The sequence below is a fragment of the Petaurus breviceps genome, unplaced genomic scaffold (assembly GCF_028583685.1).
Source record: "Petaurus breviceps papuanus isolate PSGF00001 unplaced genomic scaffold, PetGlider_PUasm1.0 90701, whole genome shotgun sequence".
NCBI lineage: Eukaryota > Metazoa > Chordata > Mammalia > Diprotodontia > Petauridae > Petaurus > Petaurus breviceps.
The window spans coordinates 9,142,183-9,161,776 of NW_027187316.1; the positions used below are offsets into that span (position 1 = coordinate 9,142,183).

A 19,594-nucleotide genomic window follows, 5' to 3' on the forward strand; every position below is an offset into this window, starting at 1 on the left:
GGGGGGGGGGGGGGGCGAAGAGAAGAAAACCCTTAAAGTTTAAAAATAAAAACAACCCTAGGGTGGGTCCAGGGCCGCTTTTGTTGCGAGACCCCGGCTTTGGCAGCTGGAGCATTTAGGGGGGCCCCTGGTTAGTAGTCATTTCAGGAGGGTGGGGAGTGTCAAAGAGCCACAAAGGAAGTGGGGCAGTGCTGAGAATTAAGTTTGGAGGCTTTTAAATATATGGGGGGTGGGCGGAGGTTGGTGTATAGTTGTTTAGGCCCTGAGGAACTAAAAGTGGGCCTAACTGGTCCAAACCTCTGTTTCCCTGCCCCTCCCAGCCCGGGCCTGCATGGCAGCAGTGGTCCTGGGGGAAGATAAGATGGGTCCTGAGAGGATCTTCCCAAACCAGAATGAGGATCTGGGGCAGCACCAGGGCCCCACAGACGGCACAGGTGACTGGAGCAGTGAAGAACCAGAGGAAGAACCTGAGGACCTGGGGTCAGGCCCAACAGACTATTCCTACCAGCCTCTGAACCAGGACCCTGAGCAAGAAGAAATAGAGTTGGCACCAGTGGAAGGCATTGGAGATGCTGTCACTGACATTCAGGAAAGGATCCAGGTGTGATGTTTATCCAAGTTCTGGGCTGAGTGGGGAGGGATGTGCAGCTGGGGGCCAGGTGTGGGGAGCTTACAATACCTTTCTTTCTGCTGTATAGGCCCTGGGGCTGCACCTGCCTGACCCTCCTGTAGAGAGTGAAGATGAGGAAGAGGAGGGAGCTGTAGCACTGAGCAGCAGAAGTTCCATACCCATGGACCCAGGTAATGAAGATTTCTAAATTGTTCCAAAATTAGGAGTAAGTAGAATTTTATAGTCAGAAACTGTAATTAGCAGTAATGAGCCCTGAAACCAAAAGGAGTCAGCTAGTTTGTAGGGTAGTTTGATTTGGAGGAACTTCATTAGTATAAGGCCTCGAGACTGTCCCACCTCTCCCAGGAGTGGGTGGTGATAGGCTAGTTCCATTTCTGTCCCCTAACTGAAACTTGGGTATGATTTCAGAACACGTGGAGCTGGTGAAAAGGACAATGGCTGGAGTAAGTCTGCCTGCCCCAGGAGTCCCTGCTTGGGCCCAGGAGATTTCAGATGCCCAGTGGGAAGATGTGGTACAGAAGACTCTCCAGGCTCGACAGGCAACCTCTACATGGAAGTGACTGCCACTGAGAACAGCCTCATTTCTTTTTTCCCCAGTACCAAACCTTGTACCACCTTGATACACAACTGGATAAATTCATGGTCCCAAATTATTTGTTTTTCTTACTCCCTTCTATATCACAGGCAAACTCGGACTTCTCTCCAGAGACCCACTTTATTCAATTCTGTACATATGGGGACATCTGCCCAAGCCCAACCCACCTCAGCATGTAACACTTTGCAGAGAATAAAGCACCCTATGTACATAGCTAAGAGCGGCGCCATCTGTGCCCCAGGACCCCCCAGTCCCCCAGTGGTGCCTATGAGAGGCAGGTAAGGGTCTGGCCTTGGGTACAAAGAAATAAATAGATGTTGGGACAGTTTAAGCTGGGGAAGAACCTTAAGGTGCTACCCTTTTCTCTCACCCCAGTTCTGGGGCCTTGCAGGATAAGGATTCAGACAGGCCTAGGGTGGTCCCTTTTAGTGTTTGTGATCCCTGGACTGCTGTTTAGAGAAAGAAGGAGGGCTGACAGATGGTGGTATCTCCCTATATCATCCTCCCCTCCCACCCTTTGGTCTATGTAGGTTCTCTTCCTACCCCTAGTCCAATCTAGGTCAGGCAAGAGGTGACAGGGAATGTGCATTAGAGGGCCTCACTGATTCCAACATACACACAGGGCAGGGCTGGGTCCCTGTAAGTTTGGTGTTTAGGGGCCAGCCTTTCTTCACCTGTTCTGCATCATCAGCCTCCAACCCTCAGAACCAGGAGACTGCCCATCCTGGCCCTCAATGGGGCTGGGAGCAACTTTGATGAGTGCAGTTTTTGCTGATCTCTACCGGTCCCTTAGAGAAAGGGATATAGAATAGAGATCAACAACTCAAGTGAAGATGGAAAAGGGTAGGACTGAGGAGTGTTTAAGGAGATTTTCAGAGTTGGCCCCAAACACCCTAGGAGGTTGAAGAATGGGAGTCAGAAAGTCAGCGCAGGGGGCGTCCCAGAGCAACGAGCATCTCCAGGGCATGTCTACACTAGTCACAGGGAAACCAGGCCACACAGTGAGAGTCTTTGACCCAAGTATTCTGTTTTTAGGGAGCTGGAGGTGTTCACCCCATCCTACCCCCAGGTCAGCTGGGGGGCAGGGGCTGAAGGGCCAGAGCAGTGTCCCAGGGGCGAATGGGCAGTGGCCCTGGGTAAGGGAGAAGAGGTAAGTCAGAGTGCTTCCTGGCTGGCTGTCAAGAACTCCTCAGCCCTCTTGTGAGCCTCCAGTGCTTTGATGGTATACACATCCTGGGGTAATTCTGACTTCCTCCGAAGCAGCACCTTTTCCTTTTTGATATCTTTCAGCATCTAGGAAAAAGAAGCAATATGAGGTTGCCCGTGGTGATCCTGGGCAGAAGGAAATAGATCTGGGCCCAGTTACACCCCACCCCCCAGGTCCCTGGCAGGCAGCTGTTTTCTACCCACCTGCACAGCTTCTGTCTCCACTGTCCTCTTCAGAAGCTGGATGTCCTCTGTTGTGGGGGTCTCTGTCTCCATTGAATATACAGGGGGCAGTGGGGGAGGTGCTCGGAACATGGGGTACTATTGAGAAGGAGAGGTAGAAGTTAGGCCCTCAAGTGGCTCAGGGCTAGAGCTTCCTCTGCCCTTGTGCCCCGAGAAGGGACCCTAAAAATGCCTGGGCCTTTGTTCAGGTTACCTGGGGGTTGAGCCGGGCAAGTTCCTCGATCTTGTGCCACATCTCTTCTCGTTCCTTGAGCCGAAATCGGCCCCTGTGAAAAGAAAAGTTGCCAGAGGTGCTGAGAAGAGGTAGAGGAAAAGGGGGCAAGGAGAGCAGGAAAAATCCTGGGGTCAGGCACTCACTTTTGCTTCTCAGCCTTGTACTGCTGCGTGCAGTCATCAAACAGCTTCTGATTCATTTCCATGAACAGCTTCAAGGCATTGTAGATCAACCCATGGATAGTCCTGTACTCCAAGAGAGCAGGCCAAGACACTGACATCCAAAACTTTTCCTGGGCCCTCCTAGGGCTACCCCCAACTTCTCTACCAGCACCTGGCATTGTGCCTAATATACAGTAGGCACCGAACAGATATGACTGAACAATTTTATCTCCCTGGTACACACTCGTCTAAGGCCAAATCAGATGAAATGATCAGAATCTATGATCCTGTGACAGCCTGGAAAAGGATTTTATGTGGTCCAAACCACTCGTTCCATGGACAGTATGAGAAAGGTCAATCAGGCCTTAACGCTGCCACAAATCTGGCTCCCTCTTACATTTAGGGGTATGAGCTGTGTCACAATGGGAGCCTGCTTGCATTCATGCCCTATCTTCTCTCCTCTGGGGCTGGTGATCACCTGTATGTTCATGGAGGCCCAGGAGACCCTGGCTCTGCCCCCCACCCTGCCTCAGGCCCTACTTGTTCCAGTGGCTCTTAGAGTTCCTGTACAGCGCTGGGAACATGATGGGCAGGAGGCGTGCAGCATTGTCGCTAATCAGGCTCATGATGTACTCATTGTTCCAGTAATAGAGGGCACGCTCTGCAACCTAGAGAGGCAGGAGAGAGCAGTGTGCATTGCTGAGCATTTGGCTTGGGAAAAAATGGGTGTGCAGAGGGATTTGGGGCTCCCAACTCTCTCACCTGGAAATGGGGGCTGGAAACACATTTGGCGAGCTGGCGAAAGAGCGGTTCCATCACTTTGCTGAATTCAGAGGGCTCGATGACATCAAGGATCTCCTCCAGTTCATTTAGAAACATCACTTCCTTGGGGCTGTGAGTCTTGGGCCAGAATTTTAGGAGTCCCACAATCACCTATGGGCAAAGAGGTAAGAACAAATCAAATTTCTGCTTACTTGTTGCCTTGCCCTTCTTGCCCCTTCAAGCCTCTTCCATCCCTCAGCTTCCATCATGATGTACAGGCTCCTCCCACTTTTGTCTTTTTAGTCTAGCCCCCTGTATGTACGAGTTCCCATCTCTATCAACAGACCTGAAAGTCTCTGGGACAAGAGCCATGTCTGTAGCAAACTAGGAGGCTCCTGGGAGAGGGAAAAAAACTTTCTACATAGGAGTCAGTAAGTGGTGTTAACTGATAATGAATTTCTGGCTCCTTCATCCCTGAGCATGGAGAGGCTTGGGGTTAAGGGTAGGAGATGGGGTTGTGAGGGGTCTAGCCAAAGTTGCAGATCACTTACCGGTTCAGTCAAGCTGCTCTCCTTCTCCAAGAACTGTACCACACAGTAGGCCAACTGGAGGATATCCAAAGACAAAGCTCAAAGTAGAGACAGGGTGAGGTGAGGGGGTATTTAAAGAGCTAGGAGAGGTACTTTCTAATAACTCTCCTTTAACGGGTAGCAGGGAGTTACCTGGCCTCCTCCTTCTAAAATTCTTACTCTCAGTAGGAATTCCCTTTCTCTCCAGCTCAAGAGTTCCTATATAAGACCTAGCTAGCTTGGGATGATCCACTTAGGGTCATGCCACAGGAGAATGGCAGCTCACCTGAGGGTGGTAGACGCTCAGAGACTTGACCTTGTGTAGGGGAAGCAGGACTCTGATGAGGAACATCTTGTGTTCCTCTTTGAGGGGCAGGGCAAAGCCATTAATGATGCTGAATGAGGAAGAAAAAGGAAACTCAATCTGGAGGAGTGGTCTAAATGCAATATACCACCTTCTCCCCTCACCCTGCCCTTGGGGCTCACTCATGCCAGGGTCAGGGCTCCTCACCTTCCAAGAATTTCAAGCAGCTCAGCAATTCCATTGTGATGCTCTGTCTCATAAATAAACCTATATGGAAAGGAGACACAGGTTTGGTTTCAACCAACAATCAGCTCTGCTTCACCCACAATGCATGTCTTCTTGCTTGGTTCCTTTCCATGCTCCCCCCTCAACCTTAAAACCATCACCCTACTTTATCTGTATGAAGGCTGCAGCTGCCCCATCTCCCCTCTGATGGCTGCAGAGTTTTCTCTGCCACTCTGCTCCTAGTTTTACCTGTAGAAAATGTGGTTGATCTGCCTGCGGATATAAGCTCGAAGTCCCAGGAACTTGCCATAGATGCGATGCAGGATTGTCTTGAGAAAGTCCCTCTCCCGAGGGTCCTCACTGTCAAATAGATCCAGGAGCTGGGGAGAATTAGGGAAAATAAATGGGGTAAAGTCAGAATCAACCAGAGAGAGAGCTCACAGGAAGGCCCCCAAGCAGGGAATTCCAAGGAAGCCCTAGAATGGGGACTTGGACCAAGCACCTTAGAGAAGTCAAATGGGATCTCAATATGACCTTTACCCCAGGGGTGCTATCTGGGCCCAATGTCTTTATGTGTCTATACAAACACCTGTGTACATTTTAATGTGAGTTGTGATTTGTCAGTCTGTACCATTACGTGATAAGGTCCTAACTTTCAAGCAGGGAGTAAATTTTTTTAATTTCCTCCATATCTCCTTGTTCAAAGAATAGCAAATATTCAACATGTTAATATTAAGAGACAAGAACAACTAGAGATGTTGGGGTGAAGGCACAAGGTCCTATTTCATGGAGTTCAATAGCAAAAAATAAGAAAGAAACTAATTCTGGGAACTCACAGCAAGGACAAACTTCTGGTCGATGTACTTCTTGGCCACATTTGGCTGAAAATCAGGAGACTCCAGGAAACGTAAGAAAAACTCATAGACCAGCTGAGAATGGAGGGAATTGAGAGCTCCGTGAGTACCTTCAAGGACCAGCAAAGAACTCTCCACAGTGCCCCAGTATCTGAGACCAGAGGCCACTGAACCACAGCTGCCCCCTTTCTCCTCAAGCCTACTTACCTGGAGATGAGGCCAGGCAGCCTCCAAGGTGGGCTCATCCTCTTCAGGATCAAATTCAGCCCCTGTGGGGTTGGACGATGGTGGCAGCGTCCGAAACAAGTTCACTGAAAACTGAGGGGCAGAGCATAGGTTAGAGCAGTCAAAAGTGGGCCCTCTCCCCATGCTGGGGTTGCCCCCCAACCCTCCCCCAGTCCTCACCATGATAACGGCCTCTGGGTAAATAGCTTCTGTGACTACATCTCTGCTATGCGTAATGTATTCTACCATTTCATTGAGTCCTGCTCTCTTCACTTCCTTAAACTTGAGGTCACTTAGGGGGTCAGCCACAAAGTCAAAGAGCACACAGCACTGACGTAGTTTCTGGATGAAAAGCTCCTCTCGCTCTGGAGATGGCGAGTCTGCAAAGAGCCCCAGACAGTGTCAAGGTTACCCTCTCAGAAGGCGGGTGGGCCCTCCTCTAGCTACCTTCCCCACTGGACTCCTCCCAAGTCCCATATATTGTCAAGCTCCTTCAGACAGCCTTCACTGTCCTCTGCCCTCACCTCTGGCACTGCTCCATGCCCACAGTTACCTGACACTGGGTAAACTCTACTCGTGCCCACCTTGTATGCCTGCTCACCTTTCAAGGCAGGGAGCTTCTGTAGCTCACGATTCTTGCTGAGGTTTAGTCGGGAAGAGCTCTGTCGCCGCTCCTTCTTGACAATCTGAGGGCCCCCTGAATACTTGATTTTGCTGAGTTGTGTAGGGGGTGGTGTGCTGTTGCTTGGGCGCTTGTTGGATGATGGTGCCTGAGGCTGGGACTGGGGCTGGGGTGGCGGCTGAGGCTGGGCCTGGAGAAGCAGGTCATCCATGAAAGCCCAATATACTCAAAATCAAGGCCTCTGGTTCTATTCACTCCGGCCCTAAGATCATGCTCCCTATATCCTCCTAGAACTACTCACCATGGCCCCAAGGCCCTAGTCCTTTGCCTTAATGCCTTGGTGCTACAAGTCCTACTCCCAATGCAATGATCCTGGTTAACAGAGCTCTTGGATCTCAGTCAAAGCTCAAGGCCCTTTAGTCCCAAGCAGGAAACAATTTCATACAAAGAAGCTGAAGCTAGAGCTGTAGCACATGGCAGTGGAAAAGCAAGGCAAATAAAGAGTTCAAAGAATTAAATGTCTCATTCTCAGACCTGGAAGATACATTTTTGAGCAGCCAGTTCCCACAGAAAAACTAGTTAGGAAACATGGATGTGATTGAAGGAACACCCAGTCAATTGGTTTTCCTTGGTAAACACCCTCTGTTCTTTCACCACCTAGTGTGGCTGAAGAGTAGAATATTCACTAGAATCGGAAACAGGCCCGGAGAAGGTAGACTTTACTAACTCTGGATCTCTGTGATGTGATACTTTGCTCCTCCTTCCTAAGCCCACCTCAGTTCACAGCCAAAATGCCCGGCCTGTTTTCACTCTATAGGGAGGATGTTAAGTGGCAGGATGGATGACCTATTTGGGGTATGGAATTGAAGAAGAAAGCAGAAATTTCACCTCCTATCCTGATTTTTTTTTAAATTGAAATTTTGACAAATATGAGAATCAAGAAATAAGAAAAGAGACCAAAGGTAGATTTTTTGACAAATATGAGAATCAAGAAATAAGAAAAGAGACCAAAGGTAGATTCACTCTAGAGCTGGCTTAGTGAGTCCAGTCAGTCCAATAATTCTTTAGCCCTCCCTATAGAAGGAGACCCGTGGAAAAGGCTGAAAGTGAGGTGGGAGTAGTCAGTACACACTAAGTTTGATAAGTGTTGCTTTTAAATGTCATAATCGGTTTTTAGTTGGAAGATTAGATTGCTCTAAAGCTTGGAATTTCCCTTTTTGCCTGTGGCAGATAAAGCACATGAGGGTAAAGAAAGGCAGAAAGGAAGACAGCAAAGGGCACAATGGCCAAAGCTTAACCTCTGTCTCAGGTGTTCAATGGGCTGAGACCAAGCCTATCCTGGCCCAGGCCTCAGTTTCTATGCATGAGATGACAGTCATATCCTAGTCACATATGCTCAGGCTGGACCTCCATGGAGTGAACAACTTCATAATTTTCTGAAAGTGATGAACTCCTCACCCTGAACCAATGCAGCAGTGCAGGGATGAGGCTGGAATCTCTCAGTGGAGACAGAAAGAGATAGAGACAAAGAGACATCAATTCAGGACATGAGGATCTGAAAAAGCTCTGCCTATCCAAATCTCAGCCAACCTCTTTCTAAACCACTCCAATTCTCAGTGATCATTCCTTCCTATGATTTCATAGCATTTATTATTTGTATCATTCCTTTATCAAAGACAGTCTTGTGACAGATCACATATTACCTTTACCAATATTTAACTTTTTTATGTGCTAAACAGACAAAACTGCAAGAATCATAAAAGCAAAAACCCTGCCATATATCATTGTAATCCTTCACAGCAAAGGGAGCCTAAGCAGATTAAAGTGCCATTGGGAAATGTTTAACAACATAAATAAAAATACAATACAATGTTGATAATGTTAATTTGTGGGTTTTGAGATTCCTTTCTATTTGGGTTTGATAACACTCCTCCACAACATCACGGTACCTTACTACAAAGAAGAGAAATAAATTTAGAACTGAAAGGGACTTGAGAGACCATCTGGTCTAACATCCTCAGTTTTGTTTTGTTTTTAAAGCAATTGGGGGTTAAGTAACTTGCTCAACGTTACACGGCCAGTTATTTCTGGGTGTGGTACTAAGTATCAGAGCCCGGATTCGATCCCAGGTCATCCCGACTCTGGAGCCGGTGCTCTTACTTGCTGTGCTACCTGGCTGCCCCACATCCTCAGTTTTATAGATGAGAAAGCTAAGGTCTAGAAGTATGAAGTGACTTGCCTCAGGTCACAGATAGTAAGTAGAACTGAAATTTGAACTCAGGTCCTCTGACCCCAAGCTAGAGTTCTTTCTACTATACCTTACACTTCCCTCAATTACAACAGGACCCCCAGCTGTCTCCTATAGCCCTCCTCACTCTAAGCGGCGCTAAGTACTCACTGAGCTTTCTGTTAAGGGCTCCAACACCAGAAGGGGACCAACTCTTTTACTAAGGGTCAAGTATTATTCATACCTTGACCAGGATAAGGCACTAAATAGAAACAAAAGCAAAGCACAGATGAGAAAGTGTTCATGCTGATAGACTACAGGAGCCCAACCATGAAAGACTTAGGATATCTGATCAACACAATGACCAATCCCAGTCCTGGAGGACGCATGATGAAAAATGCTACACCCCTCTCCTGGCAGGGAGGTAATGAAGTCAGGGTACAAACTGAGATATGTTTTATGGACATGGCTAATGAAGGAATTTGTTTTGCTGGATTATACATGATTCATTACACAGGGTGTATCTTCTTTCTTTTTCCAATAGGGGCTAGGAGAGGTGGGAAGGAGAAAAGGAGGGTTTTTAATTAATTGAAAAAAATAATTCAGCTTAAAAACCAAAGAAAGAAAGAGAAAGAACTGAGAACCCAAGGGAAAAGCTACCTGGACGCACTAATTATCTAGAGGAATGAGGAGCCAATAGGATGCATCATTTTGGGAAGCTACAAATCCTCTTCTACTTTTCATGGGTCAACTATTCATACATCAGAAGTCTCTACCAAGAATTAAGTCCTTTACTGAGTGTTAGTAAAAAAAAAAATCCAAGTAAGAAACAGGATTTCCTTTAGAAGCTATAAGGTTAGGAAGTAAAATTACCAGTATGCCCATGAAATAGATGGACTAATTCACTGCTAAAATCCTTTATGGACCTTAAAAGCATTCAGTCAATCAGTCAACTAACACTTATTAAGGGCCTACTATGCCCCAGGCATGGTGCTAAGTGATAGATATACCAAGAAAAACAAGCGGCTCACAGTCTAATGGGGGAAACAATATGTAAACAACTACATACAAACAAGCTATATACAGGATAAACTGGAGATGATCAGAAGAGAAAGAAAGGCACTAGAATGATGGGGGACTGGGAAAGGCTTCTTGGAGAAGGTACTATTTTATCTGAGACGTGAAGGAAGCCAGAGATGAAGGCAGAGATGAGGAAGAAGACGTTCCATGGATGGGGGACAGCCAGTGACAATACCCAGAGTCAGAAGATGGGAGTGCCTCACTCAAGAAACAGCAAGCAGGTCAGTGTCATGAGGTGTACAGTGTGAGAAGACTGAAAAGGCTGGGGGTGAGAGGGAAAGGGAAAGGCAGGTTAGGAAGAAGTCTGAACACCAAACGGAAGATTTTATATTTTATTTGACAAGGGGCCACTGGAATTGATTAAGTGGGGAGAGGGGAGGAGTTGACAGGGTTAGACTGTGCTTTAGGAAGATCACTTAGGCTGTTGACTAGAGGATTGGCTGGAATGGGGAGAGAACAGAAGCAGTGAGACCAAACAGCAGGCTAATTCAATAGTCCAGGGTGAGGTGATTCCAGTGATCCAGTGATGAGGGCCTGCACCAGGACAGGGATAATGTCAGAACAGAGAAGTCTACTAGAAATTCTTTGAAGGTAGAAACATCAAGTCTTAGGAACAGACTGGTTACTGGGGAGAGAAAGTGGTGAGGAATCAAGGACAACACCTAAGTTATGAGCCTAGATGACTGGGAGAATGCACTGGTACCCTCAAACATAACGACAACGAAGTTCAGAAGAGGATTTGTGGGGAAAGATAATGAGCTCAATTTTGGACATACTGAGTTTAAGGTGTCTATGGAACATCCAGATTGAGATGTCCCTTAAGTAGTTGGAAATGGGAGACTGGAGGTCAGCAGAGATGTTAGGGCTGGATAAGCAGATTTGAGAATCATCAACAGAGAGATGATAATTTCATCTATGGGAACAGATAAGATCACCACGTGAAATAATATATAGAGAGAAGAGGGACAAGGATAGAGCCCTGCGGGACTCCCACAGTTTTGAGGCATGACCTAGATGAAGAGCCAGGGAAAAGCAATGGAGACTGAGGAGTGGTCGGTTAGGTAAGAGGAGAGCCAAGAGAAAGAATGCCATGAAAAGCTGAAGAGAAGAGAGTATTAGGAAGAAGATGACTGATAAAGTCAAAGTCTGTAGAGAGGTCAAGAAGGATAAAGACTGGAAACGGGCCATTAGATTTGGCAATTAAGAGATCATTAGTAACTCTGGAGAGGCTATTCCACAGCTCTATAATTCTAAGGTTCAGGGTGGCTCCACAGCCTGGCACATGGGAAATAGGGACTCTGCAAGCTCTCTTGGTCTCATCGTTATAACTCACAACTGAAGAGAGCTTTAAAGTCTGAAAAGCATTTTTCTCATAACATCCCTGTTTGACAGGCAATATAAATAGTTTTATTCCTACTTTGCGGATCAGAAAACTGAGACCCAGAGAGGTTAAGCAACTCAGAGGTTAAACTCAGTTAAATGGCTAGTCAGTAGCAAAGCCAGGATCTAAACCCAAGGCACCTGACTCCAAGTCCAGTGCTCTTTCCACAAAACAAAAGGGTAACAAGTACTATTAAAAAAAAAAAAAGAACAACAGAATGAAACTAAATTATGACTCTCAAGTGTCAAATACCCACCAGCAGTTGCAGGCAATTCCCTTAGCTTCCCTTGACCAAGTTCTCCAGAACCAGCTTTCACTCCAATTCACTCTCTAGGTACATGTTTATTTTGGCATTGGGGCTGCAACCAGGGCACAACTGAGACTGGAAAAAAGTGACCCAGCAAACTGACCCACAGCCACTCTATCACCACGTCTATTTCCTCTCCTTCTGAGCCTCAGCACAATCTATTTCCTCTTCCCACAACACCCTCAGCTAATAGAAAGCATCGGCACTGACACCCTGACCCCTATCCAGCGTTTTCTTTGTATGGGAGGGTCACCATCAGGTTGGGGCTCCTGTCTCTGTGCCATAAAACCAGAATTACCTGAGCATGGAAAGGCATCGTGGCAAGGCAGGTAGAGAGCTGTACAGGAAGACCTAGATTCAAGTCCCAATTCTGAAACCACCCTGGCTGTGTGGCCCTGGGCAGATCTTTAGATCTCTCAGGGCTTTGGTCATCTTTCTAAGGCTGTAAGTTACAGAGAAGGTGCTGACCTGCACTTGGACAGGGTGTTTTCTTACCCTCAATTTTACCACAGGTCCAGTTCTTCTGCCTAAGTATGAAGACTGTGTTCCCCTAAGGTGTGCATGTCTCCCTTTCCGCCACTGTGTGTGCATGTGTGTATATGTATGTGAGGTCAAGTGCCTGTGTGTGTCCCTCCCCTTCATTAGACCTGAGGTCCCTAACTGGGGGAGACTCAGTCTCCTCTATCAGAGTGGAAGCTCCTAGGAAGGAGGAATGTTCTCCTTCTTCCTCTGTTGTCTTTCTCTGCTAAACTTCAAAACAGGATTCTTCGCTGAGCAAATTATCAACTCATGACACTGGACTGTGCGGGAGAGGAAGCCTGGATGGAAACAAGTCTAAGGGGCTCAGCAATCATTACCTACTAAGTTGGCACTGGAGTTTTTCAAGCCTTTGCTCTTCAAATTATAGATGAGCTTTGCAGAGAGAGTCCTGATAATTTTAGAATAACAGATTTACAGACTTTTAGCATTGGGAGGGACCTCAGAAATTATCTTAGTTCAGTAACCTAGATCAACGCTGGTCTGGAGCCCAGTTCAGGTCTCTTGCCTCCCAACCCAGTGAGCTTTCCACTGAAAAATCCAAGTAAGACATTAGGAAGTTTTTCCTAATGACAAGGGTTGTGAGATGCTGGCCTGAGTGACACAGGGTGGGGGTGGAATTTTCCTCCCTGGAGATCTTTTAAAAAATGGGAGATTCTCATCTGTGTGGGTTGGGTTAGGCGTAGTCTTCCCTGAAGACACAGGGCCGGGAAAATGATCTCTTCTTAGAGTCCTTCTGTCAGGCTTATGATTGAAGAACTCCTGTTCCACAGCATAATCCAGATGCTGGTTGTTAAATAATGCTGAAAAGGCCTCTTTTCCTTTAACATACACATCTCTTCCCATCCACAATGTCCCCATAGACTGTCCCCTCAAAGATGTTCTGTTGGTATCTTGAGAGGGCTCAGGATTCAAAAGAAACAATAGAACATATACCATCCTTTCCCTCCTGTCAATATCCCCACACACCCAAGTGCAGGTCACCTTCAGCTGATTATGATCTAGGTTCAGTCAAAAAAAAGTCTGGGCTCTGGCAGGCCCTGAGGCAGTTCAAGTTTAGCCTTTCCTTTGGGGAAAGTCTGTCTTAGAGAACAGGGGTAGGGTGGAAGACAGAGGATAGAATAAAGTCTAATGGGGAAACTTTGCCCCTCAAGGTGACCTCCAGACACTAGGGCAACTCTGTTTTCTCCTACCTTCTCTTCTCTCCCCTCTGGCCTTCTGGTTGATCACCTGCTGCTCTCCAAGCATGATCCACCAGACTCAGTCTTATTTTAGGGTAAGGAAGCGACCTATTTCCTTTTAACTAATATGCCAAAGAGGGGTATAGAAAAACCAATCTTCTCCCTAGTTTCTCCCACTTTATGCCTTGTTCCTAAGTCTCTAACAATGCCTTGAACATCAGACCCAATTACTAATCTTGCTGAGTTCTAAATCTTGAGCTGTCTCCTAGAAGGTTCTTTTTTCCCCTCTAATGTCACCACTATCAATAAGGGTCTAAACTTGGCTTCCTACTCATTGTGTAATCTCGGACAAGTCACTCATCTTTTCCAGGCCTCAATTTTCCCATCTATACAATAAAGAGAGTCAAACTTATTTATTTATTTTGACTTTCAACATGAGAACACAAAGGGCAATACAAATATAGTAAATACAGTCAATTTTCCATTATCACCCAAGATGACAGAGATTATTATCAAAAATAATCTGAATAATTCAAGTCCCTCGATAAACTCAAACCTTTACGTTAGTCCATAAAACCGACAAGATATGACAACACTAGAAATGAGAATTATTTTCACTTCATCTTTTCCCACTTGCCTCTTTGGAGGTACTAATATGCAAAAGGGAAAAAGTATAGGATTTTGACGATCCATGAGCAGGATCTTCAACCCCACAGTAAAGAGTTAGCTAAATTATGCATTCACATTAAGATTCTCCACTGAAGTTGGAACACATTACCCAGCCCTTTGATTAACACACACTATCTTTCCCCCTAAACTTTCCTCCTTCTGAACTCCCCTATCAGTCAAGGGTACCTCTATACTCCTTGTCATACAGGCTCACCATATAGGGGGTCATCCTCTCTTCCTCACTTGCACTCATCCCAAATCTCCAGGCTGCTGCCAAGGCTTGGCATTTCTACCTTCCCAACAGCTCCTGCACACACCCCCTTCCTCCCTCCTGCTGCCACCCCAGTACAAGATGCATTCTAGCGGCTCTCCCTATTTCAAGTCTCTCCTCACTCCAATCCATCCTCCTTTCAGCAGCCAAAGTGATTTTCCTAAAGTGAAGGTCCAACCATGTCACTCCTCCCTTCCACCTCAATCAATTCCAGTGGTTCCTTGTTACTTCCAGGATTAACTATATATTTTCTGTTTGGCTTTTAAAAGTCCTTTACAACCTGGGTCCTTCCCACCTTCCCAGTCTTTTTCTTTACTCTCCTCAACAAACTCCAAGACCAGTGACAGCAGCCTTCTTTGTGTTCCTCAAATATGACACCCCTAGCTCTGTGCTTTCTCACTAGCTGTCCCCCACCCCCTCTCCCTCTTCACCTTCCTCCTGGCTTCCCAAAGACAAGAGGCTTTTCCCAGTCCCTTCCCATCCCCCATGGCTGTTGCCTTCTCTTTCAGGTTACTTTCCACATATATATGCTATACAAACAATTTTTGCATGTTTTCTTCCCCATCAGAATGTGAGCTCCCTAAGGACAGGGACTGTGTTTTCTGCCTTTCTTTGTATTCCCTGAGCTTAGCACAATTTAAGTGTCTAATAACTGCTTGTTGACTGACTGACACATTATTCTGGACACTTCCTTTTCATTCTTCCACTGTTAACCCTGCCCTTTATTCCTCTCCTTTATTGCTTTAATGTCCTTGACTGCTATACAATATTGAACTCTGATCCTTACTGCCACTCAGGGACTTCTGCTGGATAGTGAGCAAAGGTAGATGGAGATCAGCCTGGGAAGAATACAATCTATTTCCAACGTACCCTCCTCTCATAACCCAAAGCTTCATCTCATCTAACGTCTCCATGTATTTTTTTTTTCTTTTCCTAGCCATCATCCTCACCTCTTATACTCAAAAGGAAGAATGTAACACTGAAAGAGTTAGGAGATATGGGCAAACATTACCAAATTTTGGGGGGTGATATTTGAAAGGAGAGTTGTCAAACCATCTTAGAAATGGCAAAGGCTTGCCTTGGCTACTCTGGAATGAACTTTTCCAATTTCCTCTCAACACAAGGAACTTAACACTATTCCTTTCCTCTGCATACACATCTTTTAGCACTCATACAGAGTCCATACCCAAGCACTCTGTGGCTCACACCCTTTTCTGTCCACTGGAGTTCAGGAATTGGGACCTATACAAGTAAAGCAACCACACATTACCTCCTCGGTGCCTTCCCCGCCACCATCTTTCCCCCCGCTGTTAGGTTTGGCAGTCCCTTTAGCCGACTTGGGAGGCTCCTGTAAAAAAGAGAATCACAGTTAGCAGCCTCTGAGGGAAGAATAGTCTGGCTGGTCAGAATCTAATGGGTAATCTGGGCTGTGCAGCAGTCACAAGATCATAGTATTTAGAGCTGGAAGGAGCCTTAGAGATTATCTGGTATAACATCCTCATTTCACTGATGAGAAAACCGAGGGAAAGGGACTTGCCTGAGGTCACACAGCTCGAAAGCACCAGCAAGGGCTTCACACCCAGGTCCTCTGATTCCTAATCCAGAGCTCTTTCCATATTATGTTGCCACTCATATTAACTGCCAAGTATTCACCTCCCTTACACCTAGACACTATGGAGGATACAGAAGTAGTAAAAGACATGACTGCCTCCTTTTAAGAAGCTTATAATCCAGCTGAGAAGACAAAACTAAGACCCATGAATAAGTGAACACATGAATGCTAAAAACTTTGTGGTCCTAAGTATTCTACCAGTTCAGAGAAGGGAAAGATCAATCAGTGTGGACTGGAGGAGCTGGGGAAGGCTTCAAGGAAAAGGGGAGGATAACAAGGGCATTCTGAGGCAGGGACAAGCTGGAGCAAAGGCAGCGGGGGCCGCTAGCAATAGGCTCCACCTGGGCTCCCTCACTCTCCTGCTGCTCTTTCTGGCCAATCCAACCACAGTGACCACACTTTCACCCTGTCAATAGGTAGCTTCGTAGTATAGCGATAGAAAGAAAACCAAGCACAGCTGGAATTTGGAGGGGTCCCTGCACACATTCCCCTACATGTTGCCACTGAACCCAGAGAAGCCAGCTGGAGGGAAGAAGCCACACCCAGGGATCCGAGTGAAGTAAGAGGTTCAGTTTGGAACATAAGCAATGGGGAGGGCTGGGTTCCCCCCAAGAGATGATTTCCCTGACCAGGAAGATTTTATAAAGATTTTCCACCCCTTGTAAATCTGTTATGCCACCCAAGGAGATCTACCTCAGAGTAAGGGAAATAGCAAGTGAAACAGAAAACTCAAAAGCTAAACCAAAAAACTAAAACTATTCAAAGGAGGATGCAGTATATCTAAATCTAGCATTACATTCAAATTCCTATAGCATCACTTTCTATTCCTGCACTTAGGCCCATGGTTTTACTGTTCTTTACAAACATTTTCTCTGCTTCAGTTGCCTGAACCTTATATTGTGTCCATGAGATTAGGGACTACTTAAGGGTAGGGACTGTCTCCTCCATCAGATTAGGAGCTACCTATGGACACCTCCTACTGGTGAGCCCAGTGTAGAGATCACTCAAATGGTGCAGTGTAGATTATCTTAGCAATGTCAGTTCCCCAAGGGCAAAGACTAGGTCAGGCATATATCTTATACAGCCCAGAGGCTATCAAAGAATCAGTAAATATTAAACCACTACCAAAACCCTCATACTCTTCTGTCTTTACTCCAAGATTCTGACAGGTTGTGCTAATAACCTAAAATAAACCACTTGGTGAACAACAGGTAAAGGTGGAAAGATTAAAATTCAAAAGGACAGACTCCGGCCCTCATAGACCCAGCTAGTAAGTGGGCAAAGAAAATGGACTGGAATGAAGTTGGTATTCTAGCATACTTTTTGTGATTTTATACTCCAAAGTAGCCCCACTTCTGGGTCAGAATCTCAACATGTACAAGAAAAAAATAACAAAGAGAAATGAGACAGAGGAAGAAAGATCTGTCTATATGAGTACAGAAAAAAAGAATATGGGGAGACAACAAAAGCTTCCCTAACCAAGACAGGCAACATCCTACTTTCAGGCAAAGACATGGTTACTTTAATGTATTTCTTGTTTTACTGCTGGTGTGTTTGGGGGGAAGGGAGAGAGTTGCTGGTATTTGGCCAGTGGACTGAGATCTCAGATTCTCTAGGATTAAGGCCAAGGAACTGCTCCCCAAAGCTGGAGCAGAGAAAAAGAATTTAAGAAAAGGGAAGAAAACTACCACCACTATAAAGAAAAATGGAGCGGAGTAGCCCTGATATGGGAGAAGTTACTCTTCCTGGCTAAGGTTAGAGAAGAGGAGAGGGAGGGAGAGAGGGAGGCAAAGGAGAGAGGGAGAGAACATTATCCCAAGGTTGCAAGGAGGGACAGCAGGGAGCTATGCCAAGTTTAGGAGTAGGGAAGTAAGAAAGGCAAAAGGAAAAGGGACATCCTAAGTATATGTATGGAAATATACCTAGAAAGTGCTGTTCCAGATAGTGGGAATGGGGTCAGAGGCAGGGCATAGACAGATGGGGAAGTGTCCTGGGTTCAAAGGGAGGAGAGAGGGGAAAGGGATCAACTTGGGTTGGAGAATAAGGGCTGAGTTAGGAAGGAGGAGGTGTTGAAGATGGATTTATAAATGGAATGGCTCAAGTTAGAAGAAAGGAGAGGTTCTAGAGTATGTCTGGGTGAGTAATTTGGAGGCAGAAATGAAGCAAGGTTAAAGGGAAGGGGCTGTCTTAGGTTGGTGTGTAACAATACGGGGTAGCCCCAAGTTAAAGGGAAGGGGATGGTGTGTGTGTCTGGGGTGGGGATTAAAAGGAGGGGCAACTCCAGATGCCCTACTATATGTGAGGCAGAGTAAGGAATCAAATAAAGGAGTGAGGTGGCTCTGGATTAGAGGGAAGGCACTGCTCTAAGGGAGAAGAGAGGAAGGGACCTGAAATAAAGGGGGGCAGTTAATAAGGAAAAAGAAGGGGGTGACCCCAAGATATAGGGAAGAGGGGCTGTGCTGGGGTACCGTATGCATGTTCCAGGGAGGTCTCACATAGGAGAAGGTGATCCTGGGATAGAGAGAAGAGGTGGAAGAGACTGTCCTGAGATATGTGCTTGAAGGAGGGAGGAAAAGGAAGGAACAGCCTCAAAATGAGAGCAAGGGGTTATCGGGGTTATGTGTATTTCGGACGAACAGTGCAGAGAAGCTGTCCTATAGTTGCATGTTTCGAGGGGGAGACGGGGAGGCCAGGAAAGAGGGAAGGAGCCATCCTGGGGGTGCAGGGGAGAGGAGCTGTTGGGGGTGCTTTAGGGGGCACAGGGAGGAGGGGCTATCGCGGAGTATTGTGTTTTGGGGGGGGTATAGAGGAGAGGGGTGTGGGCTGTCGGGGTGTGTGTTGAGGGGGTGAGGGTGGCGCAGAAGGACGGGGCCGCTCCGTGGAGTGTCTGAGGAAGCATGCAGGGGCCCGTCCCGGGCTCGGGGCGCAGGGTGCGCGGGCGCTCTCGCGGCCCGGCCCGGAGGGTCGGTCCGGAGCTGTCCCGGGGCCTGTCTCGGGCCCCTCCCTATTTCCCCGCGCAGGCCCTAGGGCGGGGGCCAGGAAAGCCGGGCCCGCTCACCTTCTCCTTCTTCAGTTTATAGGGCATCTCGGCCTGGCCTGGCCCGGCCCGGCCCCCGGGGTCTCGCTCAGGCTCCGCTCGGCTACGCTGGGCCCGCTCCGGCCTCTCGCCGCCACCGCCGCCGCCGCCACCGCCGCCGCTGCCTGCGCTTTGAGCCCCGGCCGAGCCGTGCCCGCGCCTGCCATTGGCCCCAGCTCCCCCAAACCTGCCTAACAACCGTATTTCCTTTGCCGTGATTGGCCTTTGCAGCCAAAGGGGTTCTTTTTTTTCCCTTATTGGAAGGAAAGAGTACAAACCGCCAGAGTCCGCTCCTGGGATTGGCTGAAGCGGGAGGTCCCGCCCCCAAAGGGGGTGGAGCTTGGACCGGGAGGCGGGGGTAAGAAAGAAATCAAAGCTTGGCTCCGCGCGGGCTATACACTGTCGTGGGCCCCTGCAGTAAGTGAACCCAGTTTTGCCAGCCTGGGGCGCTTACCTCTATTTTTAGAGTCCCCTACATTCCTGTGTGCATTGTAGTTCCATTCTCCTTTCCTGCTTTGGGAGAGAAGGGAGCCCCGACGAAGGACAGCGTAGTGCAAAGTCAAAAGACTTGGGTTTGAGTGCCACACATGCTCCAATCTCTGCCTGCTGGTGCCTTGTGACCTTGGACAAGTCACTTCCCTC

General features: G+C 47.2%; 2 protein-coding genes across 5 annotated transcripts in view; one reads left to right on the plus strand and one right to left on the minus strand.

Annotated features, from left to right (window-relative positions):
• The window catches only part of MEA1 (male-enhanced antigen 1), a 323,822-nt gene extending 322,541 nt beyond the window's left edge, over positions 1-1,281 (plus strand). For all 3 annotated transcript variants that reach the window (XM_069065981.1, XM_069065980.1, XM_069065982.1), the window contains 3 exons: positions 321-601; positions 699-801; positions 1,040-1,281. In XM_069065981.1, coding sequence (XP_068922082.1) covers positions 332-601; positions 699-801; positions 1,040-1,191 — 525 coding nt within the window. In that variant the 5' untranslated portion in view covers positions 321-331 and the 3' untranslated portion in view covers positions 1,192-1,281. The remainder of the gene's footprint in view (positions 1-320; positions 602-698; positions 802-1,039) is intronic.
• Positions 1,282-1,327: 46 nt separating this feature from the next.
• PPP2R5D (protein phosphatase 2 regulatory subunit B'delta) lies at positions 1,328-19,077 on the minus strand. 2 transcript variants are annotated; one of them, XM_069065962.1, is made up of 16 exons: positions 18,935-19,077; positions 15,535-15,612; positions 6,591-6,801; positions 6,170-6,369; positions 5,972-6,082; positions 5,747-5,839; positions 5,160-5,290; positions 4,893-4,952; positions 4,668-4,776; positions 4,364-4,417; positions 3,813-3,983; positions 3,591-3,718; positions 3,033-3,134; positions 2,869-2,941; positions 2,637-2,753; positions 1,328-2,519 (listed from the first exon to the last, which is right to left on the minus strand). In XM_069065962.1, the coding sequence occupies exons 1-16, from the start codon at positions 18,959-18,961 to the stop codon at positions 2,382-2,384; spliced, it is 1,803 nt and encodes a 600-aa protein (XP_068922063.1). In that variant the 5' UTR covers positions 18,962-19,077; the 3' UTR covers positions 1,328-2,381. The 2 variants fall into 2 exon arrangements, with proteins under 2 accessions (XP_068922063.1, XP_068922064.1); XM_069065963.1 differs by lacking the exon at positions 15,535-15,612 and having other exon boundaries at positions 18,935-19,062.
• Positions 19,078-19,594: the final 517 nt, after the last annotated feature.